The 26,868-nt window shown below is 42.3% G+C and overlaps 10 protein-coding genes across 10 annotated transcripts; 4 read left to right on the plus strand and 6 right to left on the minus strand.

The window, feature by feature from the left end:
- Positions 1 to 556: 556 nt before the first annotated feature.
- SS1G_12914 (hypothetical protein) lies at positions 557 to 1,042 on the minus strand (the record flags this gene model as incomplete). The annotated part of the gene is made up of 2 exons (XM_001586286.1): positions 557 to 714; positions 955 to 1,042. The coding sequence occupies 2 exons, from the start codon at positions 1,040 to 1,042 to the stop codon at positions 557 to 559; spliced, it is 246 nt and encodes an 81-aa protein (XP_001586336.1).
- A 590-nt stretch (positions 1,043 to 1,632) lies between these two features.
- SS1G_12915 (predicted protein) lies at positions 1,633 to 1,833 on the minus strand (the record flags this gene model as incomplete). The annotated part of the gene is made up of 1 exon (XM_001586287.1): positions 1,633 to 1,833. One exon carries the CDS (start codon positions 1,831 to 1,833, stop codon positions 1,633 to 1,635), a length of 201 nt encoding a protein of 66 aa, XP_001586337.1.
- Positions 1,834 to 2,441: 608 nt separating this feature from the next.
- SS1G_12916 (hypothetical protein) lies at positions 2,442 to 3,930 on the plus strand (the record flags this gene model as incomplete). The annotated part of the gene is made up of 3 exons (XM_001586288.1): positions 2,442 to 2,483; positions 2,640 to 3,584; positions 3,703 to 3,930. 3 exons carry the CDS (start codon positions 2,442 to 2,444, stop codon positions 3,928 to 3,930), a joined length of 1,215 nt encoding a protein of 404 aa, XP_001586338.1.
- A 454-nt stretch (positions 3,931 to 4,384) lies between these two features.
- On the minus strand, positions 4,385 to 5,824 carry SS1G_12917 (hypothetical protein; the record flags this gene model as incomplete). Its single annotated transcript, XM_001586289.1, has 4 exons — positions 4,385 to 4,759; positions 4,860 to 5,085; positions 5,181 to 5,499; positions 5,560 to 5,824. The coding sequence occupies 4 exons, from the start codon at positions 5,822 to 5,824 to the stop codon at positions 4,385 to 4,387; spliced, it is 1,185 nt and encodes a 394-aa protein (XP_001586339.1).
- Positions 5,825 to 6,151: 327 nt separating this feature from the next.
- SS1G_12918 (predicted protein) lies at positions 6,152 to 6,690 on the plus strand (the record flags this gene model as incomplete). The annotated part of the gene is made up of 2 exons (XM_001586290.1): positions 6,152 to 6,204; positions 6,597 to 6,690. The coding sequence occupies 2 exons, from the start codon at positions 6,152 to 6,154 to the stop codon at positions 6,688 to 6,690; spliced, it is 147 nt and encodes a 48-aa protein (XP_001586340.1).
- A 1,961-nt stretch (positions 6,691 to 8,651) lies between these two features.
- On the minus strand, positions 8,652 to 8,883 carry SS1G_12919 (predicted protein; the record flags this gene model as incomplete). Its single annotated transcript, XM_001586291.1, has 2 exons — positions 8,652 to 8,729; positions 8,869 to 8,883. 2 exons carry the CDS (start codon positions 8,881 to 8,883, stop codon positions 8,652 to 8,654), a joined length of 93 nt encoding a protein of 30 aa, XP_001586341.1.
- Positions 8,884 to 10,701: 1,818 nt separating this feature from the next.
- Positions 10,702 to 17,510, minus strand: SS1G_12920 (hypothetical protein; the record flags this gene model as incomplete). The annotated part of the gene is made up of 7 exons (XM_001586292.1): positions 10,702 to 11,825; positions 11,925 to 12,697; positions 12,888 to 13,253; positions 13,362 to 15,067; positions 15,268 to 16,536; positions 16,591 to 16,711; positions 17,323 to 17,510. The coding sequence occupies 7 exons, from the start codon at positions 17,508 to 17,510 to the stop codon at positions 10,702 to 10,704; spliced, it is 5,547 nt and encodes a 1,848-aa protein (XP_001586342.1).
- Positions 17,511 to 18,805: 1,295 nt separating this feature from the next.
- Positions 18,806 to 20,110, minus strand: SS1G_12921 (conserved hypothetical protein; the record flags this gene model as incomplete). Its single annotated transcript, XM_001586293.1, has 5 exons — positions 18,806 to 19,165; positions 19,223 to 19,310; positions 19,386 to 19,660; positions 19,741 to 19,815; positions 20,099 to 20,110. The coding sequence occupies 5 exons, from the start codon at positions 20,108 to 20,110 to the stop codon at positions 18,806 to 18,808; spliced, it is 810 nt and encodes a 269-aa protein (XP_001586343.1).
- A 2,405-nt stretch (positions 20,111 to 22,515) lies between these two features.
- On the plus strand, positions 22,516 to 22,611 carry SS1G_12922 (predicted protein; the record flags this gene model as incomplete). Its single annotated transcript, XM_001586294.1, has 1 exon — positions 22,516 to 22,611. One exon carries the CDS (start codon positions 22,516 to 22,518, stop codon positions 22,609 to 22,611), a length of 96 nt encoding a protein of 31 aa, XP_001586344.1.
- Positions 22,612 to 23,481: 870 nt separating this feature from the next.
- SS1G_12923 (hypothetical protein) lies at positions 23,482 to 26,715 on the plus strand (the record flags this gene model as incomplete). Its single annotated transcript, XM_001586295.1, has 4 exons — positions 23,482 to 23,599; positions 23,671 to 23,828; positions 23,887 to 26,525; positions 26,628 to 26,715. 4 exons carry the CDS (start codon positions 23,482 to 23,484, stop codon positions 26,713 to 26,715), a joined length of 3,003 nt encoding a protein of 1,000 aa, XP_001586345.1.
- Positions 26,716 to 26,868: the final 153 nt, after the last annotated feature.

The raw sequence follows: 26,868 nt of genomic DNA on the forward strand, positions 1-26,868 counted from the left end.
GTAGGTCTTTAAAGAGCGTTTCATTCAATGTATTTAGCTTGAGTTTCTTTGCAGGCTTTTGGTTTCGGTAATTCCAATGAAGGTAGGTTTTTAGGGTGCTGTAATCTGAGGTGCACTCTAGTTGTTCAGCGAGGGCGGTATATACTGTATAGGGCTCTGAAAGGAAGGTAAGGTCCAAGATGTTTCTCTTTAAGTGAGTAGGAGTTCCGATTGGGGAGATGAGGTGTAGATTCCAGGAGTTTGATCATTCTATAAAGGGTTCGGTTAGCGTTGAAGGGGATGGATGGAGGGGATTCTAGTTGGGGTGGTGGAGGTTGAAGTCGCTTAGTAAGATGGTGTTGTTTAGGAAGTTTTGGAGTTCAAAGAGTGTCTTGATAGCTTGATTGCCATCTGTATATTGTATTGAAACGTTGTAAATATTTATAATGGTAAATATTGTATTATTTATAGATATTAATTGTATAAATATTAGGTCTCTGAAGATTATCGGTCTGATCTGATTGATCTGAATTCCTATTTCTTTTTTGATATAGATGAGGATATAAGGGTTTTTCTTCTAATCGTTTAATAAAGTGAAGATTTTGTAGAAGAGGTGAGTTTTGGTGATTTTTTTTGAGGTATCTTTGTATATATATGGCTTCTGGATTGTGATGATATCAATTTGATCCATATTTGCTAGATTGAGGACGAGATCGTATGAGATCCCTTCTTTACCTATATTAGTTTGGGTTATTATAAGTAATTTATAGTTCATTAAACAGGATAAAGGTTGGATTGGCGATTGTTGCAAATCGATTAGCGGAGCGGGTGCTGAAGAGAATTATGGAGTGAGTGGAGCCGAATAGGTGGGTAGGGGTTCTTGGCCTAAGTTGGTCCAAGGGGGAGGGAGGGGTAGGGATAGAAGGGGATTTGTGCATCGGATGATAGCTTTGAACATCCAGCCTTTACACAAACAGAGTTTCTGTTTTCGAGGTATATCTTCCGGATTGTTTGGTGTTCTGATTTTGATTTCCTTTCTCTCCCTTATAGGCAAAGGGGGCATTTGGGGTTATCTATAGGGTGGGGGCCGTTGTAGTGAAGGCATTTAGGTGGGCATATGTGTTCAGTACCACAATTGGTAATATGATTGCTCTCTGTATACTTTCCCGAATTGTATAGGCAGCAGATTTGTGATTTGAGGCATGTTCTTGTGTTGTGTCATTGAAAGCAACGATTGCATTGAGTGATCTTTGGTTTTTGTACTAGAAGGGATGTGCTGATGTTAGCCTTTAGAATCTTCAGGTTCTTTTTGAGTGGTTTTGCTCCTGTCTTGAAGTTTATTATCTATATTGAGTAATACTTATTAGGTAAGGGGTTCGTTTGGGATTGGATAATATGAATAAGCACCTGATCAGAGTATTCCTTTATAGTGTCGGAGATCGTATCTTTTGTAATTAAAATGGAGTCTATTTTGAATTGGTCATTGAAGATGGTGACTTTCTTGGGGACGTAGTTTAGACGGTAAGTGGTCCATTTCTTTTGGGCCTTAATTTTGCAGTCTCCGATTGCGGATGATATAATGGCTTTCTGTTTTTCAAGGGCTAATAGATTGGCTATTGAGTTGGTGCAGAGAGCGAAGCCTGTTTTGACCTCTTAAACCTCCCTTAAGAGGGAGGCGTTTGGTCCGAGGACTTTCTTTAGGGCTGTGAGGATTGCAAAAGATCCAGCGCTTCGGGTTGGGTACATTTGGTTGATTCGTACGAATAAGTGGTTATCAAAGGGAGTCTTGTTTGTGAGGGCAATGATTGAAGTAGAGGCTTTCTGAATATAGAAGGGTTTGGGGTCTATAGGCATTGTAAGTGTATTTGTGTGAGTGGTGGTTGGGGGGGAAAAAGGGGAAAGGGGGGTGACAGACAGAGTAGTACCTCCCCTAGGGGGGGGATGACCAGTAATAAAGGCGTCGAAGTGCTGTTCGATGGTTGCCTTAAACTCAAGGCAAAGGGAGGTGAGGAGTTTTCGTGAACTCGGTGGGAGAGCGGCGGACTTCCTTAGAGCCTAGGTAGGTATCTAGGAGTTGGGTAACTGGGTTGAAGATGGATTGAGCATCGTTGACCTTATTGAGAAGGTTGCTGGCCTTGTCGGAAGTGTTTTAGAGAGGTTTGGGGGGCTTGGGGTAGCCATCGTTTGAACAAGAGTAACGAGTTTTCCTGTGATTAAATACAAACGGGGCATGCCACGTGACCCGAAGGTGTGAGGCGTCACATTAAAAAAAATTATTAAAATTTTAAATAATGAAATTCTTATATTAATATAAGAAAGTTTTATTATATATTGAAGATAAAGATCCAAGGGGCTTGTCGCAAAGTTCCATCAGATTATTAAACAAGCCCTCCAGTCATTTCCTCTTCTTGAACCGCTAATACTTAACAAACAATCATATCATCAAGTTTATTCTTTCCACAATGTCATTTACTTGTGATACACTAAACTATCAGAGACCTTCTGTAAGACTTCACTGTGATTGTATGCTTTGCCAACGTCATCTATGCCCGCAGCATTTAGAACGACCTAGTCATATATGTCCCCAGCGAGAGGTTCGTTAGTTATAACTCATCCTTCCAACTAGCTTGCAGTTGATTTGATGTTAACGTTTTATACAGGATGATATATACGATTCCGCAATCTTAAATGCCCAAATTGTAGAAATTAAAACCCTCCTATCTCGAATCAATCAAGATGCCTTAGCAAAACGCGCATCACTTTTACGAAACCTCTCTTGCATGATCATTCCCGCGGATTTAAATAATCTCTCCACCATGATGGGAGATGTAAATCTCCATCTTGAACTTCAATTCAGCGATAACGTGCGCTGGATTGCTCGAATCAAACGCCAAAATGTAACGACGCCATTGAAGTCGGTACAGAACCTCGTTATCGAAAGCGAAGTTGCTACATATCGTTTCTTACAAAATACTCAAGTGCCTGCTCCGCTTGTATTTGATTTCTGCGCCAACTCGGATAATGCAGTCGGTGTGCCATATATCCTGATGGAGAAGGTTCCCGGACGGCCTTTTTCGAAGTGTGTGCCGACTGTTGAGCAGAGATATAGGGTTATGAAACAAATTGCCTTCATTTATAAGGAGCTTTATCGCTATCCTTTCGAGATTATGGGTTCGTTACATCTTCAAGATTCCGAGCCTAGGTATTTCGTTGGTTCGCTTGCTTCAGAACTCCTGTCCGATTCGGATTCTTCTGATAATATTGAAAGTCTCAAAACCCTTGGTCCTTTTCAAGATTCAGCTCATTATTACGAGGAAATCATCGCACGAATCCTCAGTATGATTGTAGACGGTGTGCTTTATACTTCATGGCTAAGAGAAACTTACCTCATCCATCTTTCTCTCCACGAATTATCTTCTTCAAATTCCATCTCTCAATCACTTTCATCTTCCGGAAATGGGAAATTCTATCTTAAACATCCTGATGATCAAGGAACTCACATCATGATTGATGAAAACTACAACATCACCGGAATAATAGATTGGGAATGGGCATTCACCACCCCCGCAACAATCGCCTTCACATCACCAATGATGCTCTGGAACGTAAGGGGATTTCTTCGACGGCAAATCAACTCTCAGTAGAGAAGAAGTGGAATTCGCTAGCTTACTTGATCATGACTTTGAGGATAGTACACGAAATCAGGGATTAAGATTAAGCCAGTATATGGAAAAGGGAAAAATGATACAGAGATTTAATTTTATTATGGGGAATGAGATCTCGGATTGGGATATCTCTTCCTACATTGAAAATTTTAGTACGCTGCTTCGAATTCAATCTTGGGATTTTGATTCTAATGGTTGGGTTTCTTGGGATGAGTGGAAATTAATTGCGCTTGAGAAGTTTAAAGATGATGAGGGTTTGCAAAAGTTGATCTTGAAGGAATGTTAATTATGTGTTAATTGTTTGGGAAATCATTTGATCCTTTTTTGTAGGTTTATAAATTTGAGATAGTCAATTAGTAAATACCACCCTAGAGATTTCTAGCTTCAGAATAGTAATAATAATATCACTTCATATCTCATTCCAATTATCCAGAATTACAAATTCAAGTCATAATTTATGGACATATGAAATGATAGCATGCACTTTAAGTCTTAATCCCTTCTCATAGATAGGTAGATAGATATCATTGCAGTCTTTTTAATTACCCACTAATCAACCTAAAAAGTAGCCTCTTGATCGAATAATCATTCATATCCAAGGTGCTTGTAACATCTTCAGATAGATCAGATCAGTGAAGCGCCCAAAGTAAAAGCTCCATCAGAAAGCCGCCCGCCAAACAACCATTCCCTAACCTCTAAAATCCTAAACCTAACCCAACCAAAACCATCCCACTCCCTCCCTAATTAACATACGCCTGCCCCGCCAGACTCAAAGCCGACCCATCAACATTAAGCAAAAAATTGGGAAAAGCCCCAAAATACGCATATCTCTCTACATAACCCTGACTATCCAACCACGGCAAAACCGTCCTCAAAAATTGCGCCTGTTGCTCATCCGTGCCATAACATTGGAATTCCGTAATCCAGATCGGCAGATTGAGTGTATCGTGGGCATTGGTTATGTTGGTGATAAACCAATCGGTTCCAGATTCGCCTGATTTGGGAACACAGTCTTGATAGTAGTGGATGGCGGCGAAATCGATGTGGCACCCGGTACAGTTGCCCATGAAGTATTGGGTCCAGACGCGGGAGCTGTAGCCGCCGCCTGAGGACCACTAAATGGGGTTTAGTAAGGTTCCGTGGGGTAAATAAGAATGAGGTGATATTAGGAGTAACTTGATGGGCATCGGATGTCTAAGAGAGGAAATTACTTACACTATTCCAATTATTCCACAAAACACCCGGACCACCAATGCGAACCTGACCTGCGAATGGTTGAATCCACGATTTGTATCCTTGAGCTGCTACTTCAGGAAGCATGTTGGAAGATTGTTCATAAGTGAGATCTGGTTCGTTAAAGCCGAGGACACTCTTCGCGCTTTGAGCTGCTGTAACCCAATTCTGATCAACAGTTTTGGGGTTTCCCCAAAGCATTGGAACGCTGAGAATGTTGATTAGTTTCATTCAAGATCGTATCATTTGATTAAGGAATCCAAAGAAATGAGGAAAGAGAAGAATAAAATTGAAGTAACTCACAAATCAAGACTTGAATCTAAACCATGATTCGTATATCCCCAATTATAACCCCAACTAACCTTACTGTATTGCCTGAACATATTACCAAAAGACGCATCACCATACTTATTATTGGAATCATATGCTAAACCACGTTTTCCAGATTTGCTCGGCGCAGGGTTGGAGGGAGGCGTGCTGGATCCACCACCACCGGTTTGAAACGCAGTAAGACGATTTGGTCCACCGCATGTTTGTCCGCCGTTACCATTGCACGCCATGTTACAACCAGTATTTCCATCTGGAGCGGGTCCATTTCCATTGATGATTGAGTTGCCACACCCTATTCGTAGATAATCAGTAAAGATTTGTGAGGTGACGGGAAAAGAAGAAGGCGACGTACAGCATTCTCCTCCGTACTCGGTACCAGCCCACGAGAAACCAGCTCCCGCACAAGCAGTTTGACAAGCTTCATTGGTCATGGTGCTGGGTCCTCCGGGAACTCCTCCTGGTGTAGTCAGAGCACGACCGGAAACATTATCAGTGTAGCAGCCAGCTGATGTCCAACCCTCTCTCTTAAGATTGGTCTGCTCATCTTGACGCTTGATTGTCATGCAAGTTGCTGTGAGGGCAAACGCAACGATGGAAAGTGCTTGAGAGGCACGCATGTTGAGGACGAAACTGGAAAATTTGTTGACACAATTGATTGAAAGATGAAAATCTGGAGGTGTAACTCGTCTGTCTTAAGTAGAAGATCGACAGGTAGAAATAGATTTCTTAATCCCCACAACTTTCCCCAGATTTCAATCCAATTTTAACCTGAAGTGATCTCCTGAATTGCCGGGAAGTCATACGAGCACCAACATTACCGGAACTGTCATACCATGCAAAAGTGAATCGGGACCCGCGGCACTTTTACCTAGTACCTGGGCATTATGTGCCGTCGAATCAACGACATTTCGGAATCATATCTTCCTTAACTGCATCGTTGGACCATGGTTAAGAGATGGGAAATGACATTTTCGTACGATGAGATGGCAGTTTCAAGGTTCGAAGTGGTCAGACGAACATAAATGGTAATTGATCTGTGGTGCCAAACCAAAGTTGCATTTTGAAGTTTGTGTAACTGAAGCCATGCATCAATAAACACGACGTCAGGTAATGGACGGAGACGGGCTTTCGTCGGTTTCATATAGAATTCTTTTCATTGTATCACAGCCTAATTCAAGCGTCTGTTCTAATATCTCACCAACAAGCAAAAAATATATATTCGGAGGATTATTATTGGTTGTTTTCGATATTTCAAACCCTGTACTCCGTACAACTGAAGGTTTAAAAGAGCTTCCTGAACTTCCTCTCCACAAACCAAATAAGCGGATAAGCCTTCGAAGCCACATGTCTCATAATATATATTTATCCAACCTGCACCCCGCATTCCAGTAAGATGGACTCGCATGGTCATCTGGTATCACTTGAACATCCTGGCACCGATGTAAGGCCGGAAAATCGCCGTGTCTCGATACCAACCGTCTGAATCACAAATTGTGATTACCGCATGAAAGAAGTGAGGCATAAGATAAAATGAAATGAGGAATATCACGTAATTTATACTAGCAAGTTCACGGTTGAAATATCAGTTGTCTCATACTTCGTAGAGTTTTCTTGTTTATGTTTAGTTAATGTTGATTTCGAATCTGTATCACTAAGTATTTAAGAAAGACCCGTATTAACTACTGAAACATGTACCCTAGTATCAGCCGCTATTCGTAGACCGTGTTATGAGCTGAAGAGAAGCTTGAATCAACGACACGGACAAGTTTTTGGCATAAAATTAGGGAAGCTCTTATCCTGAAATTTAAAGACCCAGTGAAAGAAGTATGAACCGGAGCAAGCCAGAACTACGGCTCGTTTCTATCAATAGCTCACCGGAAAAGGAGAGAAGCGATCCTTACATGAACGGCAAATACAAAAAGCTTGAAAAAAATACGGTGGTCATTAATCTTAGTAGTGTAATAGGACCGAAACTTAATATTCGAAAGAAATGAATGGTTAAGGCCATTGATTCGGAGATTATGTAGGTAGTTCTAAAGGAAGGAAAGGAGGTCATCAGACGCGGCCGGGGCTTGCAGGTCTCCGTCCCGGCTCGGCCTGGTGCGATCACGATGTGCTGACGCTCTAAAAGTAATCCAATGATTCCTCGCATGACACTAGAAATACTTTCTCCGGTGTTATAAAAATTTTAATATTCAAATATATCAAAACCATGATAAAAAAAGGCGCATATGATTAACGAGTTTCAAGGTTCGGAGAGAAGAAAACAGATCCCAACCTCCACCTCAATGTAGAAGACACCACGACAGCTCGTCAAGTCGCTTCCCGAAAAAATGGTAAATAAAGCCGAAAGCTTTCTACAGGAGATGCATAAGGATGTCAAGGTCGTCGAGTTAGTTTATTGGCGCAGCGATGTATGTAAAATTGCAGCACCAAAAGGCCGGAAATGCTGGAAGCAAATGCTTTGAAAAAAAAAAAGTACACACTGCTGGATCTTATCGTTCATAGCACGAAAGGCAACAGAGGAACAGGGGATTGGCGCAGTGGAAGAGAAATGAGGAAATAGCCCAGGCTAACAGTTAGAACTAATAAAAAAAAAACGTCCTATCACCAACAGTGAGTGAAGGCACCGGCAAATCCATCAACTCCATGCCATGAACAACCGCTTGCCGTGTGAAATCCAACAGAATTTGAGCATTAACAGGAATTCAACAGTATTGCGGCGATAGTGTGCGAAGGTTAGACCACTCGATCTAAACATCGCTCAAATGCAGCAATGTCTTTTTATGTATTGGTTGAATGATTACCGTGAGATCTCAAACACAGATAATCTCGTCCACATCGATATTACCTTTCGCTCAATCTCCGCACAATCCATCAGACCTACAAAGCCAATTCACACTCCCAGCGAAAGGGGACCGCCTCGAAAGTTGTACACTCTCAACCAACATTGACCAAAGGCAGCGGACCAGTAGGAAAGTCAGCGCGCCAAGACATTCACCCATAATCAGGCCGCAAGATAAAGCAACTTGGAAGCAGTACTGGTATTTTATTTGTATTTTACTTGTACTTTGATAGGGTCGTCTGATCTGAATGTATGAAGGGTGATTGAAATTGCCGTAATGCGGTTGGCGTGGAAAAAACAAGGTGAGAAGGTTGCAAAATCCAATCCAATTATTAACCTGTTCAGGGGTGTGTCCTTAGCGATAATTTAACCAAATGAAGCTGATATTTGGGGTGTGATTATAATCATAGGCGAATGTCCTCATAACTTCACACCTCACTCATGAACTTGCACACAATCACCAAATCTTTTCCACTTCACTGATAAATCGGTTTTCTTTCCTTCTGGTCGATTTCTGTTCCTCTCCAAGAGATTCTCCCATCTAGAAAGCTGATAGACCTAATCTTGTTGGGATTCGTCTAGATTCACCTGCAAGCACACTACTTGCAAGTTTGACATTCTAATATCTGTCTTGTCTTCACACTCTTCTTCCTCCTATTACTACGTCTTCTCTGCTGCTACTTCTTTTCCTCGTCTGTCAGTCTGGAAACCTCTTTAGAAGTATCTGGGATCAAGATATTGAACTCCCATTGATTTGAGGCATCTTTTCGTCTTCATAATTATCTTACCAAGAATGCTCAAGTGCTTTCAGCGTACCGGATCAAAAACCATCATTTGGCTTTTTACTGCTAGCCTCCACATTTCTGTTTGGTAATTAGTATTTGTTCCCGTACACATCGAACGATCTAGGTCTGGTATTTCTCTCCTATTACAACCCGTTTTTCGCGCGTGGTGCCTGTGGCCCATCTTCTCTTCACCTATTAAGATGTTTTTGTATGATCTCGCCGAGCTACATTTGACTCTGGAATCATGGCGCGGTAACTCCACTCTATGATATATATTTTGAAGAACACTGGTGGAAGCGAAACGGACTCCAGTATCCGTAGTACACTTCACGAATCTTCTACTTGGCTTGGGGCCAGCCCGTAAGGCATACACACAATAATTACAGCCAGTCATTGGCTTTTTACGCTGTTCGCGTTTAAATGCACCTGAACTGCCATTTCTTTCGACACAGAAATAATCATGCTTCTATTGTTCTCCTTTACCAACATTCTGCCATGTGCCATTGTTGTTGTCCAGTGTGCAGAAGTGAATAAAAGTTTTGTCCCCCATGGCCAGTGGATTGTTAGAAAAACACTACGGATTGTATCAACAGAACATCATAGATGGATCATACGGAAGCCCGACAAAACTCGGCAATTCTTCAGGGGCATTCAACCAAAATTCTTCTTTTTCAAGCTTCAACATTTTTGCACGTCCAATTGAAAATAGAATTATACTCTACTATCATCCTATCCAGACTTACTGCTAAATATTCAAGATTCTCCTTTGAATACATTTTAATCTTCTCTTTTTTTTTACCAACGAAGGAAGAGACCACTACTAGACTACTGTAGTAGAAATCTAACAAGCTTACAATCAATTACTTTCTCTTCTTTTCAACATGAATTCAAGAAGAATATCTTCTGCTCCCTCCGAAATAGCCTTACCACCTTACCCTTCTTTAAGGTGCCAACAAAAATTTACGCACAATGTCATTCAACCCCTCCTAATTTAGCAATACCCCCTACCATATAACTCTCCCTACTCTAGCAGCTCATCCGAAGCGATAGCCAGGCTCTTCGATAAAGCCGTCGCAAAGGTTGAATATACCCATCAATGTGACCAACTGTATACGACTACGTAACCCTTTTGACACTCAACTAATACACATTGTTGACTTTGTATTCTACAGATCTCCAACCTCTCGTCGCATCACAGTTCCTGTCATCTTAGTCATTGCCGCTACATACACTAGCTCCCCTTAAAACCGCACTACCCATCACCTTCGTTCCCATTTCCAACTTCTACTACCCCACCCAATCCCTAAGTAATCTTCCACCAGCCCATATCCTCGAACCTCATTTACTCCCTGACCCCAAGCCCACTAAACACAACCTACTCGGAGGTCATTATCATCATTCTCCCAGCTTCGCAAGCTCATCGCTAATATCAAATGTATAAACGATACACACTTGATGACGCAACTTCCCCACTTCATCGATCGTGATTCGGGAAAATAAATATTTTGTAGCTGTTTTGAGGTTTTGGGGATGAGATTATATACTCTGAGGATATATTAGATAGGGTCGGTGGGGTATCTATCTATTTATGTTTGTTTGAGTTGTAGGATTGATGTGATATTAAACTTTTAAACACTGTTCATCAAATTTATCCAAACATAATAAGAACCGAGTTTCGCCCGTTCCTGATATATATAGACAAGTAATGTAATAAGCTATTCATCCCACACTTTATCACAGTATAGGATTGACTCAATTGTTCTCATCTACTCTCTCCACAACTATCTACCCATTCTTTCCCATCCACTAAATCCACATCATCCACCATTCCCCAATAAACCAATACCAATACCACCCCCATACTCTACTCCTCAAACAACTTCCTCAGTCTCCTCAAAACAACCTTCACACTTTCATTTCTTTCCCCCTCCAACGCCTCATCCAGCCTCTTCACCATACTAACCCCCACTTCCTCCTTCCCCCCCTTCCACACACCAAAAACCCCAGCCTTCCACGCTTCCACAATCATTTCCGCAGCTTCTCCCCTCTTAATCCTAATCCCTTCACTACCAGCTCCACTACCCAATTCTAATATCTCGAAAAATTCTGCACATATTTTAGAATTATTTTCCTTTTCCTTTTCCTTTTCCTTCTGCGCATGCGTGCTCTTTCGTAACCCATCAAATAACACTTTAACACGTTCGTAAAGTGTTGAACGCGTACTAATTGTCATGAGAGGTGATTTGAGAACAGGAGTTATACTTTCAAGAAGTTTTGGGAGATGAGTAAGAGGTGATGGATCGAGAAGTTTGATATTGATTCCTCGGAAGAGAGCTTCAATACCTGCAGTTATCGTTGCCGATTCAGTAGATTCGCCTCCTTTGCTTGCTCCATCTTTCTTCTTAGAGTCAGAAGTCGAAGTAGATGTATCCATATGATCTTCACTACTCAATTCTTCCAATATAGGTGTAACGATGTTGTGGATCTCATCCCACATATCCACATCAGTTCTGGCTTCTGCATATTTTCCTAATTCTGTAAAGGCAAATGGCCGATAGATATCATTGTTGCGTTTAGCTTCTCTGATAGCAATCTTCTTAGTTTGAGCTGCAATACTAGAGTCTACATCTAGAAATGCTGTAGAAGCCTTTACGAATTTTGTAAAACTCTCCAGCACGATTTCCTTGCCTGCAAAAGTTTTAAGCGCGAGAGCTTTTTCTAGAGGAGGCCAAATGAGCGCAGAAGTTTCTGCAGGAATCATTGGGGTTGTGGTGGAAGTTGTGGATTTGACAACGTCAGCAATGGTTAAAGCTGCCGTGTGCTTGATGGTCCATTTGGGTGACTCAATATGTTTGAGTACTAGCTCGTTGATTTCTCTTGTGTATAACAAGACTGCTCTGCTTCCTCCAACGTTTTCATCCCAAGTTTTCTCGAATTGCTTCTTAGTGGCATCATCAAAATCGTGTTTAGCGAAGAATACAAAGGGAACTGTAAAATAGAGAGTCAGTAATGCTTATCACTAGATTAATGCTCAAACTTCGTAGAATTTGAAACGATGCTAGCTATCAAAGGACAGGTGGGACTTACGGAAATCTGATGCTAACGAGTTGAAGTGATCAGTCGCAAATTTGGACACAGCATAAATCAAATCAGATGACACTTGACGACGAGTTTCATCTTCTGCATTAAAGTAGAGATCTTGTGAATAAGTGAGAAGTCTGAGAAGTGCTTTATCAGAAGCCAATCGAGAGACATATCCAGCTGCACGAGCATAAGATGCGCTAACAGCATTATTACGATCAAGGACAGACTTTTCAAGAATTTTCAGGAAGTGATCGGCATGAGGACGGAAAGTGACACTATGGCGAGTTGCGAGACTAACAAGGACACCACCGCAGCCGACTTTGGAGGGCATACCGACTGTGGTCTTAATAACATTTTCGAGGTGAGGAACAAATTCCTTCATCGTAGGTTCGTCGATTATGTCAAGACAACGTTCTATAGCTTCCATGAGAGGAGATTGAGTAACAGCATTCGTGCGGGCACTGTCAATTTTCTCTTCCGTGAGATTGTAATGCGCAGCACGTAGGTATATGTAGTCAATACCTTCCATTTCCATGGTACTCAAAAGGCCCAATAGTCTCTCGACAAGATTAGGTACGAATGGGAGAAGTGCTTTGCCGCCACTCTTGATAAGTTTAAGTACGGTAATGGTCGCGAAAGTTCGGACTTCCTCAGCGGAGCTCTCTAAACCTTGATCTGAAAGTAAGAATGGTAAGACATCTTTTAACATTGCTTGTGCATGCTTTGAAGATGTACCTGCCTCTACTTGTCGAACAAGTATACCGGTAAGAGCCATACTAGAATATAGCGGTCAGTAAATGCATGTCGGAGGATTGTGAAGTGAAGCAAGGAATTAAGCCATCAGTTAGAGCTAAAAACCTCGAATAGACCGCGGGAGGAAAAGAGGAGAGGAAATAGAGAAGATATAAAAGCGAAACATTCAAACTTCGTTAGAGATTTCGGACTACGAAAGAGATCACAACATACCTAAGCGACAACGCTGCCTTTCTCACCGACCCCTTAATATCATCTAGAACCTTAAAAGCCACATGCCAAATGTCATTTAGATATTTCTCATACTTCTCAAAATCTCTACCTTGAACAAGATCAGCAATAGCAGCACAACTCGCCTCTCTCGTTCGCCATTCCTTTCCTAGAATGCTCTTTAATAAATCTGTAAGAATTTCATCGAAATGTTCATTGACAGTTGCATTTGAATCTTTGACGAGTGCACTCCAGATATCATTCATGGATCGTTGGACGTTGGGGTTTGGATCGAATCGGTATCGATACAATTTTGGGTATAGCTTAGGATCGATTTCAGACTCGGAGAGAATGTTGCTTAAACCAAATCTGTAAAATTGGAGGGTCAGCAATTTTTCGAGATAGCTTTGGGATATTCAAACAGTGTTGAGTAATAGGGAATTCTGGAAATGTGAAATTAAAGAACCAATTACTTACCGACCGAATGCTGCTCGGGTAGACCAGGTAGCAGCATTTGTAGCGAGCGACATGAATTTATAGACTAAACTTTGATCGCCAACCTCATTGGCGAGGCTTACAATATCCTTATAAGAGGTGATAGATTTACCCTCCCCAGTAGGAAGTGCACCAGGTTCAAATAGTTCGGTTTCTTCATGGACTTTAATCTGGGTGCTTGTGCCCGTAAAGCTTGCCACAAGATCTTTGACAAGTCTCTCTCTAAGTTCTTTATCACCTTGTTCATAAACAAGACTCAAACCTCGAGAAGCAGTCTCTTGTACGATTTCTTCTCGTGCTGAGAGCAAACCCATAAACGCAGCTTGACACTCTCGTAGTCTGGCTTGTATTTGCTCCAAATGCCCACTGTATTGAATCAAGCAGAAGAGCCATATACCGGATGCTTTTTTAAGCGATGGCTTTGTGGTCTTGCAGTCCTGTAAAAGCTTTTCAAGGATCTTTTCGAAAGTATGCGATCGCTTAGGGCGTCCATCATATTTAGCATCAACGTCCAGGCTGATCTGTAAGACATCTGATTCCCAACGAGCACCGACGCAACTAAGAGCTTCACCAATAGTGAAGTGAATTTCAGGTTGCTTCAGCTCATACAAGTCATAAAGACCGTTGATAATAGTATGAAGTGGACCATCTTCTACAGAAGTTGCGGGTTCATCAAATATGATGGAAAGTCTACCTAGAGTAGACATTGCCTTTTCATTCCTCTTTTTAGCTTCAGCAAGCAGAAGTTTAATAAGCCCATCGACCTTGAGTGATGAATTTTCTATAATATCAGTTGTCAAAACTCCAGATGCGCTCGTCTGACCAATGGCGTTCAGCACGGCTTCTCTTGTTGATACATCCCTGACACCTTCGATTATTGAAAGAAATTGTGCGAGGACTCCTCTAACAATATCTCCTTCAATAAAGTTACCACGACCGTAATAAGATGCCCTACTCAACACATAGCCGAGTGCAAGAATCGATCCGTGTACTTTATTAGCATCAGCACCTACAGCCGTTGACCAAGGCTCCACGTCCGTCATGAATGTCTCAATAAGCTTCTTGAGAGATTCTTCATCTCTATCTGGATGAGGTGCAAGAATACCAATTGCCTGAGCTGCTAGGAATCGAGTTGCAACATTGTTAGATCTAATAGACGGTAAGAGCTCAACAGCCCTATCTGCCAGTCGACCTATAACACTACTTGGCGCGATTGAAGCGATTTCTACGAAACATTTGCCACATTCTCCTAGTCCGTTTCCATCATTGCGTAGCATACCCTCAAAAGCTGCCGACAGATATGTGTGTAATACATCCTGATCGACAGTCATAATGTGGTCTTTCATGGCTTTTCTTGAACCTTTGTCGGAGCGAAAAAGCACGTCTAATTGACGCTCCCAGTCTGCATCGATTCCAAGAGGTGTATCGGTCTTCTCCAAAGCACGCAGCAATAATATTCTCCTACTATAGTTTATGGCTGCTGGAAAAGCATTTATCCTTGTCCCAGAGAAGTTGCCAAACACGGACACGCTGTCAACTTCCATACCAGTCTTCATGGCATTAGCGATATTGGAATTCTCAACCAAGGCCTGGGTACCAAAAAAGACTTTAATCATCTCGCTCCATTCAGGAAGCGGACATTCGACTGAGGCGCCGGTAGAATTAAGAAGTCGATACCAGTATGGGTCCTAGATGAATTAGTCTGACTTCTTAGTACAGGGTTTCCAGTAACCCGGATGTAGCCCAAGAGGAATGCTTCTAAGATTTCCATTTAGGGTAGCTCGATTACACCAGAAAGATCCGTATGTAAAACGACTTTAGTAACGAGAAATATCTCATCGTCGAGCGGCTGTCCAGACTATTGGAATACGCATAGAAAAGAACTCACCAAACCCTTTGCACCTTCCTCAACAACATCGCTGCGCTCATCTGTGCGTGCACTAAGAGCAAGAATACCTATCCAACGAGCCACAATATCACTATACTCCAAGCATCGATTTGCCCAACGAACAGTCGCAAAACGAGCACTTCTGACAATCTCGCCCTCTTCCTTGAGCGTCATGTACTTGAGAAGCAACAACCTGAGTTCATCTCGGAGATTCGAAGATAAAGGTGATTTGAACGCACTCAACAAACTCGCTAGTGCTCCTTCTATGCTCACAAAGATATCATCGGATGATCCTTCTTCAGTGAGTGAACGAAATAGCCAACGGATCAGAGAAAGATTCTCCTCAACAACGATTGAAGGCGTAGTCTTAGCAAGTGAACCGAGAGTTTCATATGCTAAAGCGCGTAATGAAGCTGCATCAGAGGATCTCTCGTGAGGCACAGGCCAGCCTTGATCCTCTATATAAGTTCTCAAAAATCCAACAAGCTGTGGTGCAACCTGACTTAGATCATGAACTGATCCCATGCGAGATACCCAATTCATGTAGTTGAACAATGCATTTCGAAATTTAATAGTCTCTAAACCTGGCGCAGGGAGGTTTGTGTTGTCATGAGGTTGAATTCCATCTTGCACAATTCTGACAATATCAATAGGAAAAGTAGTTGAAATAGCGGATTTTGTTAAGAGTACAAGCACCCTCGTCTTTAATGCCGGTCCGAGAAGGAAATAGATGCCTAGCAAATCGCGTACCATTTCAGTATCTTCCAATGAAACGCTTGAACGCTTCACTAGGTCGTCACCAATGCTCGAAATCCGAGAGTTGGTGTTGGCAGATGCAAACAACGCAGGTAAGAAGCGCTCTTCATCTGTGAAAGCACTAGAGGCGAGGAAATTTAGAACTGTGATTTTTGTTTGTGTAAGATTCAAACCTTCATCTGAGCTTGGATCCCATGCTTCTTGTTTTCCATTGAGCGTCAAAAATTCGTACTCTTTAACCGTAAGTCCTGGACTCGTCACTCCAGGTGATGCTCCTCGTACAATTGAGAGTAGTACAAGTTTCCCAAACCACGATGCTATAAACTTTGAGTCTTCTTGATGTTCATCAAGACCTAGCTGGTGTCTCAATTCTGTATCTTCTTTACTACCGCGAGAAGGTACTTTCAGTTGCGGTAACAGACGAAGAAACAAATTAAATATGGTAGCACAAGTTGGCTTTTCAGAATCTTGAGCCAAACCATGTATTAGTGTAGGTATTAAGTCCATTTGTTCCTGGATAAGAATTAGATCGGCCAGTCCGCAAAAATGTCATGGATGGATACGTACCTTAGAAGACAATTTGCCCACACTTTGTTGAATGAACATAAGATCAAAATGCCGTAACATTGATGACTGTGGATGTTCTTTATATTGCTTTAAAAGAGCTGCGACTGGCAAGACAATACCCCTAGGAGTTAATTAGTGAATGATCAGAATGATTGAGCAGGAACCACCGACTTGTTGCCAGCAAGGCGAATTTTGATATGTTGACATGTTGATATAACCTATGATGAGCAAATCAGCGAATATTCCCAATAATTAGTCCCACGCTCGCAATATGTCAGCTATAGAGAATTTATGTCTATAAAAACCCAGTAAAATGAATGACGCCCCGCCGGCCCTCCGGGGCCACTGCCGTGAAGGCAGAATATTTGGTTATGAGAAAATAATAATAATAATAATAGGAAGGTTGAATGGGAACCCTTTCCTTTTCCATCATTCACCCATTCTAGCGCTCGTTCTTCCCAGCCCCAGGCCACTAGCATGGAGGGAGACTACTTGGAGATAAGATACAGGGACATTGAAAGTCTTTCCCCTCCTTCCCCGTCAACCCAAACCACCACCACGAAAATAGGCTCCTTGGACTCCATATCAAGTCTAGCAAAGACAATAAAATAAATTCTATCCTCTCTTCTCTCCTCCCTTTCCCACTCGCCGCCATTCACCCACACCTCCCCTTCCCCTCCCCCAAATCCACCATTCCCCCAAAAATCAAAACCATCAAAAAACCAAACACACACGCATAAAAAGAATCCAAATGCACACACCTTATTCCTAACCGCCAAATGCTCACTCCCCAATTTCAACAACAGCGGCGCCAAATAAGTTTTCAGCATCGCTTCAAGTTTATCATCTTTCGCCAGCGCAATACGCATTTCGACTTTGCCTACAAGTTCTAATTCTCTTGCTTCTGTGGATGATGCCATTTTTGACGGTATATTTTCCAGGATAGATGGATGGGGTTTGATTGTTGTTAGTTATTCTTCTTTATTTATTCTTCTTATTATTTGGTTTAAATCAGTTGAGAGAAAATCGGATGAGGAAGCAGGAAAAGAAGAGGAGGAAGGAGGAAGGAGGAAGAAAGGGAAATAACCAAATGGATGGATAGCCAAAGTTTGAGTTAATAAAGTTTATCGTGAGGAGGCAAAGTAGGATTTAGTAAGCAATCATTTAAATGGATAATATAAATAGTCAAGTAAATGAAATGAGACCAGAAACGTAATAAAAGAACGGTTACGAATTTATTCGTGCCTTCCAATTCTTGCGCGTCTCAAATCTGCCTTGGGACCAGGTAGGTACCTAGATACTCGTACCCGTACGGCCCATTCCTTGATCTTCTCGCGCGGGTGAAAGATGATTGATCACGTGGTGGATGTAGATGAGGCCTTTAATATGAGGCATTAGTTAACATATCCTCCAAGCAATAAACTCTCCCTACCATAACATACAATCGGAGGTCCATGAAAAGATCACAAGTCATTAATTCCCAACCTTAGAATCTAAAATCACATAATCTACCTGGTACATGTACATCATACTACAATCACAATCAGTCACATTCATATTCAAAAAGTTCTCCTGCCTTCATGCAACGTTTATGAAATCATTCAAAATCCAGTTCCTGTCAAGCGATTACATTGATTTGGAGACGGTAAAATATTGTAAGTGAGTACGTTAGGCTATTTCGCTATGACAACATTGGGATGTAAGAAATCCGAGGGATATCTAGACCAGAAAAGCACGCCAACCACAGAGTACGCAAGGCCCCGATCTGTAAAAACTCTGAAAGAAATTACGAAATTGGGTAATCTATTGTGCTACCGTAGAGGCACCGAGTGTTCTGAGGGGAAAGTGTGCATTCCTTCGAGCAGAGACTTGTACGTTTGAAACCTTGAGAAGCCTCGTCTCTTGCGAATGAGGAGAAAAGGGTAACCATGTGTTTAAAAAAGACAAGTGACTGACGTGAGAATGACCGCAAGGAAACATCGCAATCAGAAAAGAAAAAACATTGATCATCAGGATTCACAAAATCTTAGTGCCTTTGACAGATTGCAAGTATTTGCAAATATGCACCCTAATTCTGCTTTTCATATCAACTCCTATCCCCCAGCCATCATGCTGCAATCACTCCACCGGCAAGCCAGGTATATTCCAGCCACTCCAGAAGATGAACAACATTAAAGAACGAAGACGAAGAGATTTCGAGACAGTGCAAAGAGATCTAAGATTCAGGTGCAGGTGCGGCTTCGGTAGCTGGCTCGTCTGCCTTGGTCTCGGCCTCAACTGCTTTGTCAGCCTCTTTTGGTGCGTCACCAGCAGCCTCAGCTTCACCGTTGTCAGATGAAGTCCAGAGGGTCAAGTTATCCCTGAGAAGTTGCATGATAAGAGTGCTGTCGCGGTAAGACTCCTCAGAAAGGGAGTCAAGCTCGGCAATAGCATCATCGAAGGCTTGCTTGGCGAGATGGCATGCACGGTCTGGGGAGTTCAAGATCTCGTAGTAAAAGACAGAGAAGTTGAGGGCCAAACCAAGACGGATTGGGTGAGTGGGGGTCAGTTCAGTTTGTGCGACATCAGTAGCGTTCTAATTGCATGATTAGTCCGTGAGATTCTTGAAAAATGAGGTTAGAGTGATGCATACCTTGTAAGCCTCGTGAGCAGCGGTGGCAGCGACCTTGCGCTTCTCACCGGAGGCAAACTCAGCCAAATAACGGTGGTAATCTCCCTTCCTATAACAATCATCAGTCAAAAGCTCTGGAAGCCGTCGAACCCGGCGCACAAATTTGTCAGGCGATAAGACTTACATCTTGTGGTAGAAGACCTTTGACTCTCCGGATTCAGCCTTTGGAATCAAAGACTCATCCAAGACGTCGAGGACATCTTGGCAGACCTTCTCCAACTCGGTCTCAATCTTTTGACGGTAATCACGGATGGTGGAGACGTGCTTATCGGTACCCTTAGACTCCTCTTTCTGCTCGATCGAGGAGATGATGCGCCAAGAAGCACGTCTGGTACCGACAACGTTCTTGTAGGCGACAGATAAGAGGTTTCGCTCGTCAACGGTGAGTTCCCCGCCCAACTGCGTCACGCATCGTCAGTATTTCCATCCATCGCGCCGCAATCTGTAACAAATAAAAAAAGAACTTTAGAGTCGCATACCTTGGCCACCTCCTTCATGTATGTAACCATCTCATCGTAGCGCTCAGCCTGCTCGCAGAGCCTAGCAAGGAAAGTCTTGCTGTAGGGTAGTCGTTAGTACCACGTACGTGGAGGAAAGGAGAATTTGGGAGCCGCATGGAAACAAATCGAATCATACCTTTCACGCTGCAAATCACCAAAGTATTAGCATGAGCTCAAGAGGAGTAAACAAACAAACCAACAACAAACATGCCGCTGGATGGCAGGTGAGGGTAGTAAGGTTCGGATATTGGCAGACCGACAATGGAGGGGAAACAAAATAAAGGGAAAAGTGAAATTAAAACACTTTCAGGGTAACAGCAAATAGATTTGAACTTACTTCGGTGGTCATATTGTCTGATGTTTGAAGAATTTGATTTTTTTGTAGATGGGTATAAGGTAGAGAGAGACGGAGTGATTAGATGGAAAGAGGGTTTTCGTGGTTGGGAATCTTGGTGGTTTATTTAGAGAAAGATGGGAAGATTTGCAAGTGCAAGAGATGGGTGTAAGTGCGAGGAGATCAATCCATGGATCTGGTGTGAAGGTAATAATGGAGAAATTGACGCTAATTCTGATTGATTCAATAACCGAGCGGTCAATAATTTGTTGGTAAGTTGATAGATGGATGTGATTGCGAATGTGAATGTGTGAATGGAGTGAATGAGATGGTATTATTTGGGGTAAGGGGAAGAAATGATTGGAATAAAATGTAAAAGAAGTAAAATTACATGTAATTTGATCCTTGTGGGAAGTGAAATATTCCAATAATGCTAAATATTTTATGGTTAAATTATCAATTGACAATTATCATGTTCCAATAGATGGAGTAGACATTATAGAGCCTGTGTCAAACAAAGCATAGGTAGTATCTACAGATAATCTACAGTGTGACTGTATCAAAAAAGGGCTCATTGCGAATGAATTGTATACTACTCTCATACAACCACAGGATATGAAGATCCCAAATATTTAGAGGATTCTTATAAAAAAGCAATAATGATATATACTATGTATATTCAAAACTGTGCATACGTAGTAGGTCGTGAGAGTGAAGCAAGTGAAGTATCAAACAAATCATTATTATTTCATTGGGTTTGATTAAATGAGGGGTTCAATAAGACGGTATCTATCTCCTATTACATATGGCCTCATCTTGGGTATATCCCATCCTATCAAAACCAGATGATGGAAACTTGAAATCTGGCTGGCTGATTAATGAATAATCATAAACAAATAAACAAATGATGAATGAATGAGTCAAGTTTTGTTGTATCTCTACCTACCCAGTAGTAGTAAACTTTATCATGTACTACTTACTCCCTTACGACCAAGACCATAGAGAATATCGATGTGCATCCATGGACCATCATACATTCCGATTCTCCTAAAAAGTCAGTCTGGCCTCAACTCTGAGTGAAGTCAGGAGTCTTGTTGGTCCCATTAAAGGGTGTTGGTGTTGAATTTCTGCCCCACGTAGATGTGGATTCCCTTGTGACAGCTGGAAACCTACCTCCTCCTTCTCCCCCTACCTACAACTTTCAAACTTCAAAGCCAGTACAGAGTACCTAGGTATGGAGTGTCCCGCAGCATTGTTCTAGTCTGGGTATAGAGAAATGAGATATTGGTCTTTGTTAAGTATACCTAGAACATTTTATCAATATTGTGTCTTATTGTCTTATTGTCTAGGGAGTAGCTAAGCTTGCCCAGCAATACGAAGGCCTGGTGTGCACTCTAGAAAGGCTAGGAATTGAAGATAGAACTTCCGGCAATCTGATATGAGGGAACTATCAAGGGTTCGTGTCTCAAGTCTATTTCCTACATATTGGTTCAAGAACAAGTTATCCGCCTTCCATTTGATCGAGATCGACAAAGCCCCTGTCTGCTCAATTTCATTGCATTGCATTCAGATGAACTACCTGTGAACTTGACATCAGCCAGTTCAAGCCATCATCCGAAGTTATTAAGCTCTCAACTTCTGTATAATTCAACGGCAATATACCATTTCATGACTAGCATCTTTACTTCCCCCATAGAGTCCCAATACGGCAAAAAATTACAGTGACGAGTTTCGATATGGTGGGGAATGTGTGTTGAGAAGTTTGGTATTGTACAACTGGCGGTTTAAATTGTTCGATGAAGGAGTTGACAGTATGCCAGCACCTACGTTTTTCCGTCCCATTTGAGAAAGAATGGGTGACGAACGGTTATCTCTGCCTACCTCGTGGTAAGCAAGGATTAAATATTATGACCAATCGGGGGCCGACTATTGATGAGTTGGGATGGAAATTTTCTTAGAACCTACGGAGTAATTGATAGGAGGACCCAGAAAGAAACGAGGGCGGCTGCATGTTACAACAAACTTCATTTGATGGATGTGAAGAAACGCATATGAATGTCCTAGGTTATCTACGGAGTATCACAGCTGCATCCCTTCTTAGCTAGGCTCTTACTTATTAGTACCTACTCACGGCCACGGAATACCGCGTACTGTACTTGCATTGCCTTGCCCCTCTGGATTCTTTCTACTCCGTAAAGTAAAGTTTCTGAGGCTCATCCTTGTGGAAATCTTTCAACAAACATGAGGGTTCAAAGAAGACGGGATAAACACCGATCGCAAGATCAACACACTCTGTTAATACTGCTAATGCGCTGTATACCAAGCTCATCCTCATCATGGATATAGTCGTTCACTCGGAGTTAAGATTCGGGGACTATACTACTAAGGTACTCCGCTGACGCTGACTCGGCATCTGGCAAATGACTGCAAAGAGAGCCAGCTTAGGCAGTGGACCGGTTGTATCAGATGGAGATATGGGTATGCCTGTAGAATTCGAGTTGTTCAAAAGGACGTGAAGTTATAGAAGCAATACCTGTAGAGAACCGGGTTTGTAAGACTATTGTTTACAGAACGATATAGGTACTCTTGAGATGTAACTTCCATCTCTCCATTCCATGATGTCTTTGTCGTCACAGTGCAACCTCGTAATCCATCCACCCATTGAAGTGACGCTCCGCTGGCTCTCCGAGGGCCACTGCCGTGGAGGCAGAGTAGAGTGTTTGCAGTTAGAATTCTGAATTCTGGAGGTTATCAAAGATTTAATAAATCGGTTACATATTTGTACGGAGTATATATATGTAAATGAAGATGGAGTCTTGGACAGATAGGTAACACCTACCTATACGAGTAAAAACAAAGATTCTCTAACCTTCCAACTTCCACTGCTTTCTATTCTCTGTCAACACTCACTGACCAACCAACAATCAACCTTCACTTTAAACAATGCGCTCGGCATCATCGTTCCGTTTCGCGAGGCCACTTTACTAACAGAATGGATTAATTCAACCAATCAAGTCACCAAATTACATCATAAGAACTTCACAGAAGGACACTCTGTTCAAGAAAATGCTCTGGATACGGAGTAGTCAATACTAACTTTAACCTTACCTAGTAAACAATCAATCCATCAATCAGCTTTCTTATCTCTTTTTTGAATCTCAAAAGTTTCAATTCTTTTTTGAATTGATCCCATCGAATTGCTTGAATAGAATACATAGAATTCGTTTTCCTATTGATTTCTTCGTTTCTCGTTTTCTTAAGGAGATCTGTCCAAAAGTCTTCCTTTTTATTAGATGAGACAATCAATTTGAGCAAAGTGGCTATCATATCGCTACAATCCTGCCTTCGACGCATTGCCCCACGAAGACAAGACATCATATACAATCATGGACAGTGCATACGCCCAATCGACCTCTGAGGTCTTAGAGCATTTCTCCGTATCCGAATCTCAAGGTCTCACAGAAGCTCAAGTTATCGCTTCAAGAAAGAAATACGGTCGCAATGGTAAGCAACACATCCTTAGCCTGTGTCCCTTGCGCCGCATCAATTAGACCTCCCACTAATCATACAAACAGCCATTGCAGAAGAGCCTCCAACTCCAATCTGGGAGCTCATACTTGAACAATTCAAAGACCAACTCGTTCTTATATTGCTCGGTTCCGCCGCTATTTCTTTTGTTTTAGCTCTTTTCGAAGATGAGGAAGGTTGGACTGCTTTTGTGGACCCTGCTGTTGTATGTCTTGACCCTTCCATGAAGACTGTTTGTCCGTCACACTAATTGATAGATCTAGATTCTTACCATTTTAATTCTCAATGCCGTCGTCGGTGTATCGCAAGAAAGTAGCGCAGAGAAAGCAATTGCCGCTCTCCAAGAATATTCGGCAAATGAAGCCAAGGTTATTCGAAATGGGCATGTCACGAGAGTACGCGCGGAAGATTTGGTTCCAGGAGATATCATCACAATTGCTGTCGGAGATAGAATTCCTGCAGACTGCAGAGTGCTCGCAATTCAGAGTAACAGTTTCTCAGTCGATCAAGCTATTCTCACAGGAGAGAGTGAGAGTGTTGGAAAGAGTACCCCGCCTGTCAAGGATCTGAAGTCCGTTAAGCAGGATCAAGTAAATATGCTTTTCTCTGGAACTACAGTCGTCAATGGACACGCAACGGCAATTGTCGTTCTCACCGGATCTTCTACAGCTATTGGTGATATCCACGAAAGTATTACGGCACAAATCTCGGAGCCGACACCTCTCAAGCAAAAACTCAACGATTTCGGAGATACTTTGGCGAAGGTCATTTCAATCATCTGTATCGTTGTCTGGCTTATCAATATTCCTCATTTCAGCGATCCTTCCCACGGAAGTTTTGCTAAAGGTGCAATTTACTACCTCAAGATCGCTGTATCCCTCGGAGTCGCAGCTATTCCAGAAGGTCTTGCTGTTGTTATCACTACCTGTTTAGCTCTTGGTACACGTAAAATGGCTGCCAAGAATGCTGTTGTTAGAAGTTTGCCTTCAGTAGAAACTCTAGGTAGCTGCAGCGTAATTTGCTCAGACAAAACTGGTACCTTGACTACGAACCAAATGAGTGTCAACAAGATTGTCTATATCAAAGAGGCAGGTTCTAGTCTTGAGGAGTTGGAAGTTGAGGGAACTACTTTCTCTCCCATTGGAAACATTCTTTCAGGTGGTACTAAAGTGACAGATGTAGCCACAACGTCGAACACCATCTTCCAAATGGCTGAGGTAGCAGCTCTTTGTAATGGAGCCGCACTCGCATATGATACTAAGTCTAAAGCCTATTCAAACGTTGGAGAACCTACAGAAGGCGCCCTACGTGTCTTGGTGGAGAAAGTTGGAACCTTGGATCCAGCTTACAATCAGGCAAAAGCCAGCATCTCTGCTGATGAATCTCTTCATCACGCAAGCTCTTGGTATGAAAAAAGAACACCTCTCCTTGCCACTTACGAATTTTCTCGCGATAGAAAGAGTATGTCTGTTCTTGTCAATAACGGCCAGCAACAAAAATTGCTTGTCAAAGGAGCCCCGGAAATGATTATCAATCGTTGCACCCACACTTTGGTTGGATCTAACGGAAAGAGAGTTCCACTTACACAGTCACTTGAGAAGCTTATATTGAAAGAAGTTGTTGAATATGGTAACAGAGGTCTACGTGTCATCGCACTCGCTAGCGTGGAAAATGTCGGATCGAATCCATTGTTGAAATCCGCAAAAACTACTGCCGAATATACCCAGCTTGAACAAAACTTGACTCTCCTTGGTCTTGTCACTATGCTTGATCCCCCTCGCCCAGAGGTAGCAGGGTCCATTCGGAAATGTAAGGAAGCTGGAATTCGAGTCATTGTCATTACTGGTGATAACCGCAACACTGCCGAAGCAATTTGCAAACAAATTGGCGTTTTTGGAGAATACGAAGATCTTAAAGGCAAGAGCTACACTGGTCGCGAATTTGATAACCTTAGCAAAAGCGAGCAATTGTTTGCTGCCAAGACAGCTTCATTGTTCTCTCGGGTTGAACCAAGTCATAAATCCAAGCTCGTAGATTTACTACAATCCGCTGGTGAAGTGGTAGCTATGACTGGTGATGGTGTCAATGATGCCCCTGCTCTCAAGAAAGCCGATATTGGTGTTGCTATGGGTTCCGGTACTGATGTGTCTAAACTTGCTTCCGACATGGTTCTTGCCGACAATAACTTTGCTACGATTGAAGTTGCAATTGAGGAAGGTCGATCTATCTATAACAACACCCAGCAGTTCATCCGTTACCTCATCTCATCCAATATCGGTGAAGTTGTTTCTATCTTCTTGACAGCAGCAGCTGGTATGCCGGAAGCTTTAATTCCAGTTCAACTCTTATGGGTCAACCTTGTCACCGATGGTCTTCCAGCTACAGCTTTATCATTCAACCCTCCTGATCACGATATCATGAGGAGACAACCAAGAAAGCGCGATGAAGCCTTGATCAGTGGCTGGCTTTTCTTCCGTTACATGGTAATCGGTGTCTATGTCGGTCTTGCTACTGTGGCTGGTTATGCTTGGTGGTTCATGTACAACCCTGAAGGACCCCAAATCACCTTCTGGCAATTATCTCACTTCCACCGCTGCTCTTCCCAGTTCCCTGAAATCGGCTGCCAAATGTTCTCAAACGATATGGCTAAATCAGCATCCACAGTCTCCCTTTCAATCCTTGTCGTCATCGAAATGTTCAATGCCGTAAACGCTCTCTCCTCCAGCGAATCGCTCCTCACTCTCCCACTTTGGGAAAACATGATGTTGGTTTACGCAATCACGCTATCCATGGCCCTGCACTTTGCTCTCCTCTATACACCTATCTTGCAAACTCTCTTTTCCATTCTTCCGTTGAACTGGAATGAGTGGCAGGCGGTTCTATACATTAGTGCTCCTGTTATGTAAGTCTTACCTGTTAATTTCTGTTTGCCCCTTCACCCCGGCTTGTGAAGCACGGACTAGTCACATAAAATGTAATGTCTTGCTAACCATCTACATCATAGTATTATCGACGAGGGTCTCAAATTCCTAGAAAGACAATTCTTTATGCAAAAATCAGCCATCATTGATCAAAGACCAAAGAAGGAATAGACGGATAGATAGAGCGGTGAAAAATATGGATTTGGATTTGGATGGCATGGCATGCCTTGGTTAAGGGGCTGAAGGACGAAAATGATTCATGCATGGTCAAGTGTAAATTATTAGATATCAGTCAATATTAGAATGACATACATTATATATCTA

This window comes from Sclerotinia sclerotiorum, genomic scaffold (genome assembly GCF_000146945.2).
Source record: "Sclerotinia sclerotiorum 1980 UF-70 scaffold_22 genomic scaffold, whole genome shotgun sequence".
NCBI lineage: Eukaryota > Fungi > Ascomycota > Leotiomycetes > Helotiales > Sclerotiniaceae > Sclerotinia > Sclerotinia sclerotiorum.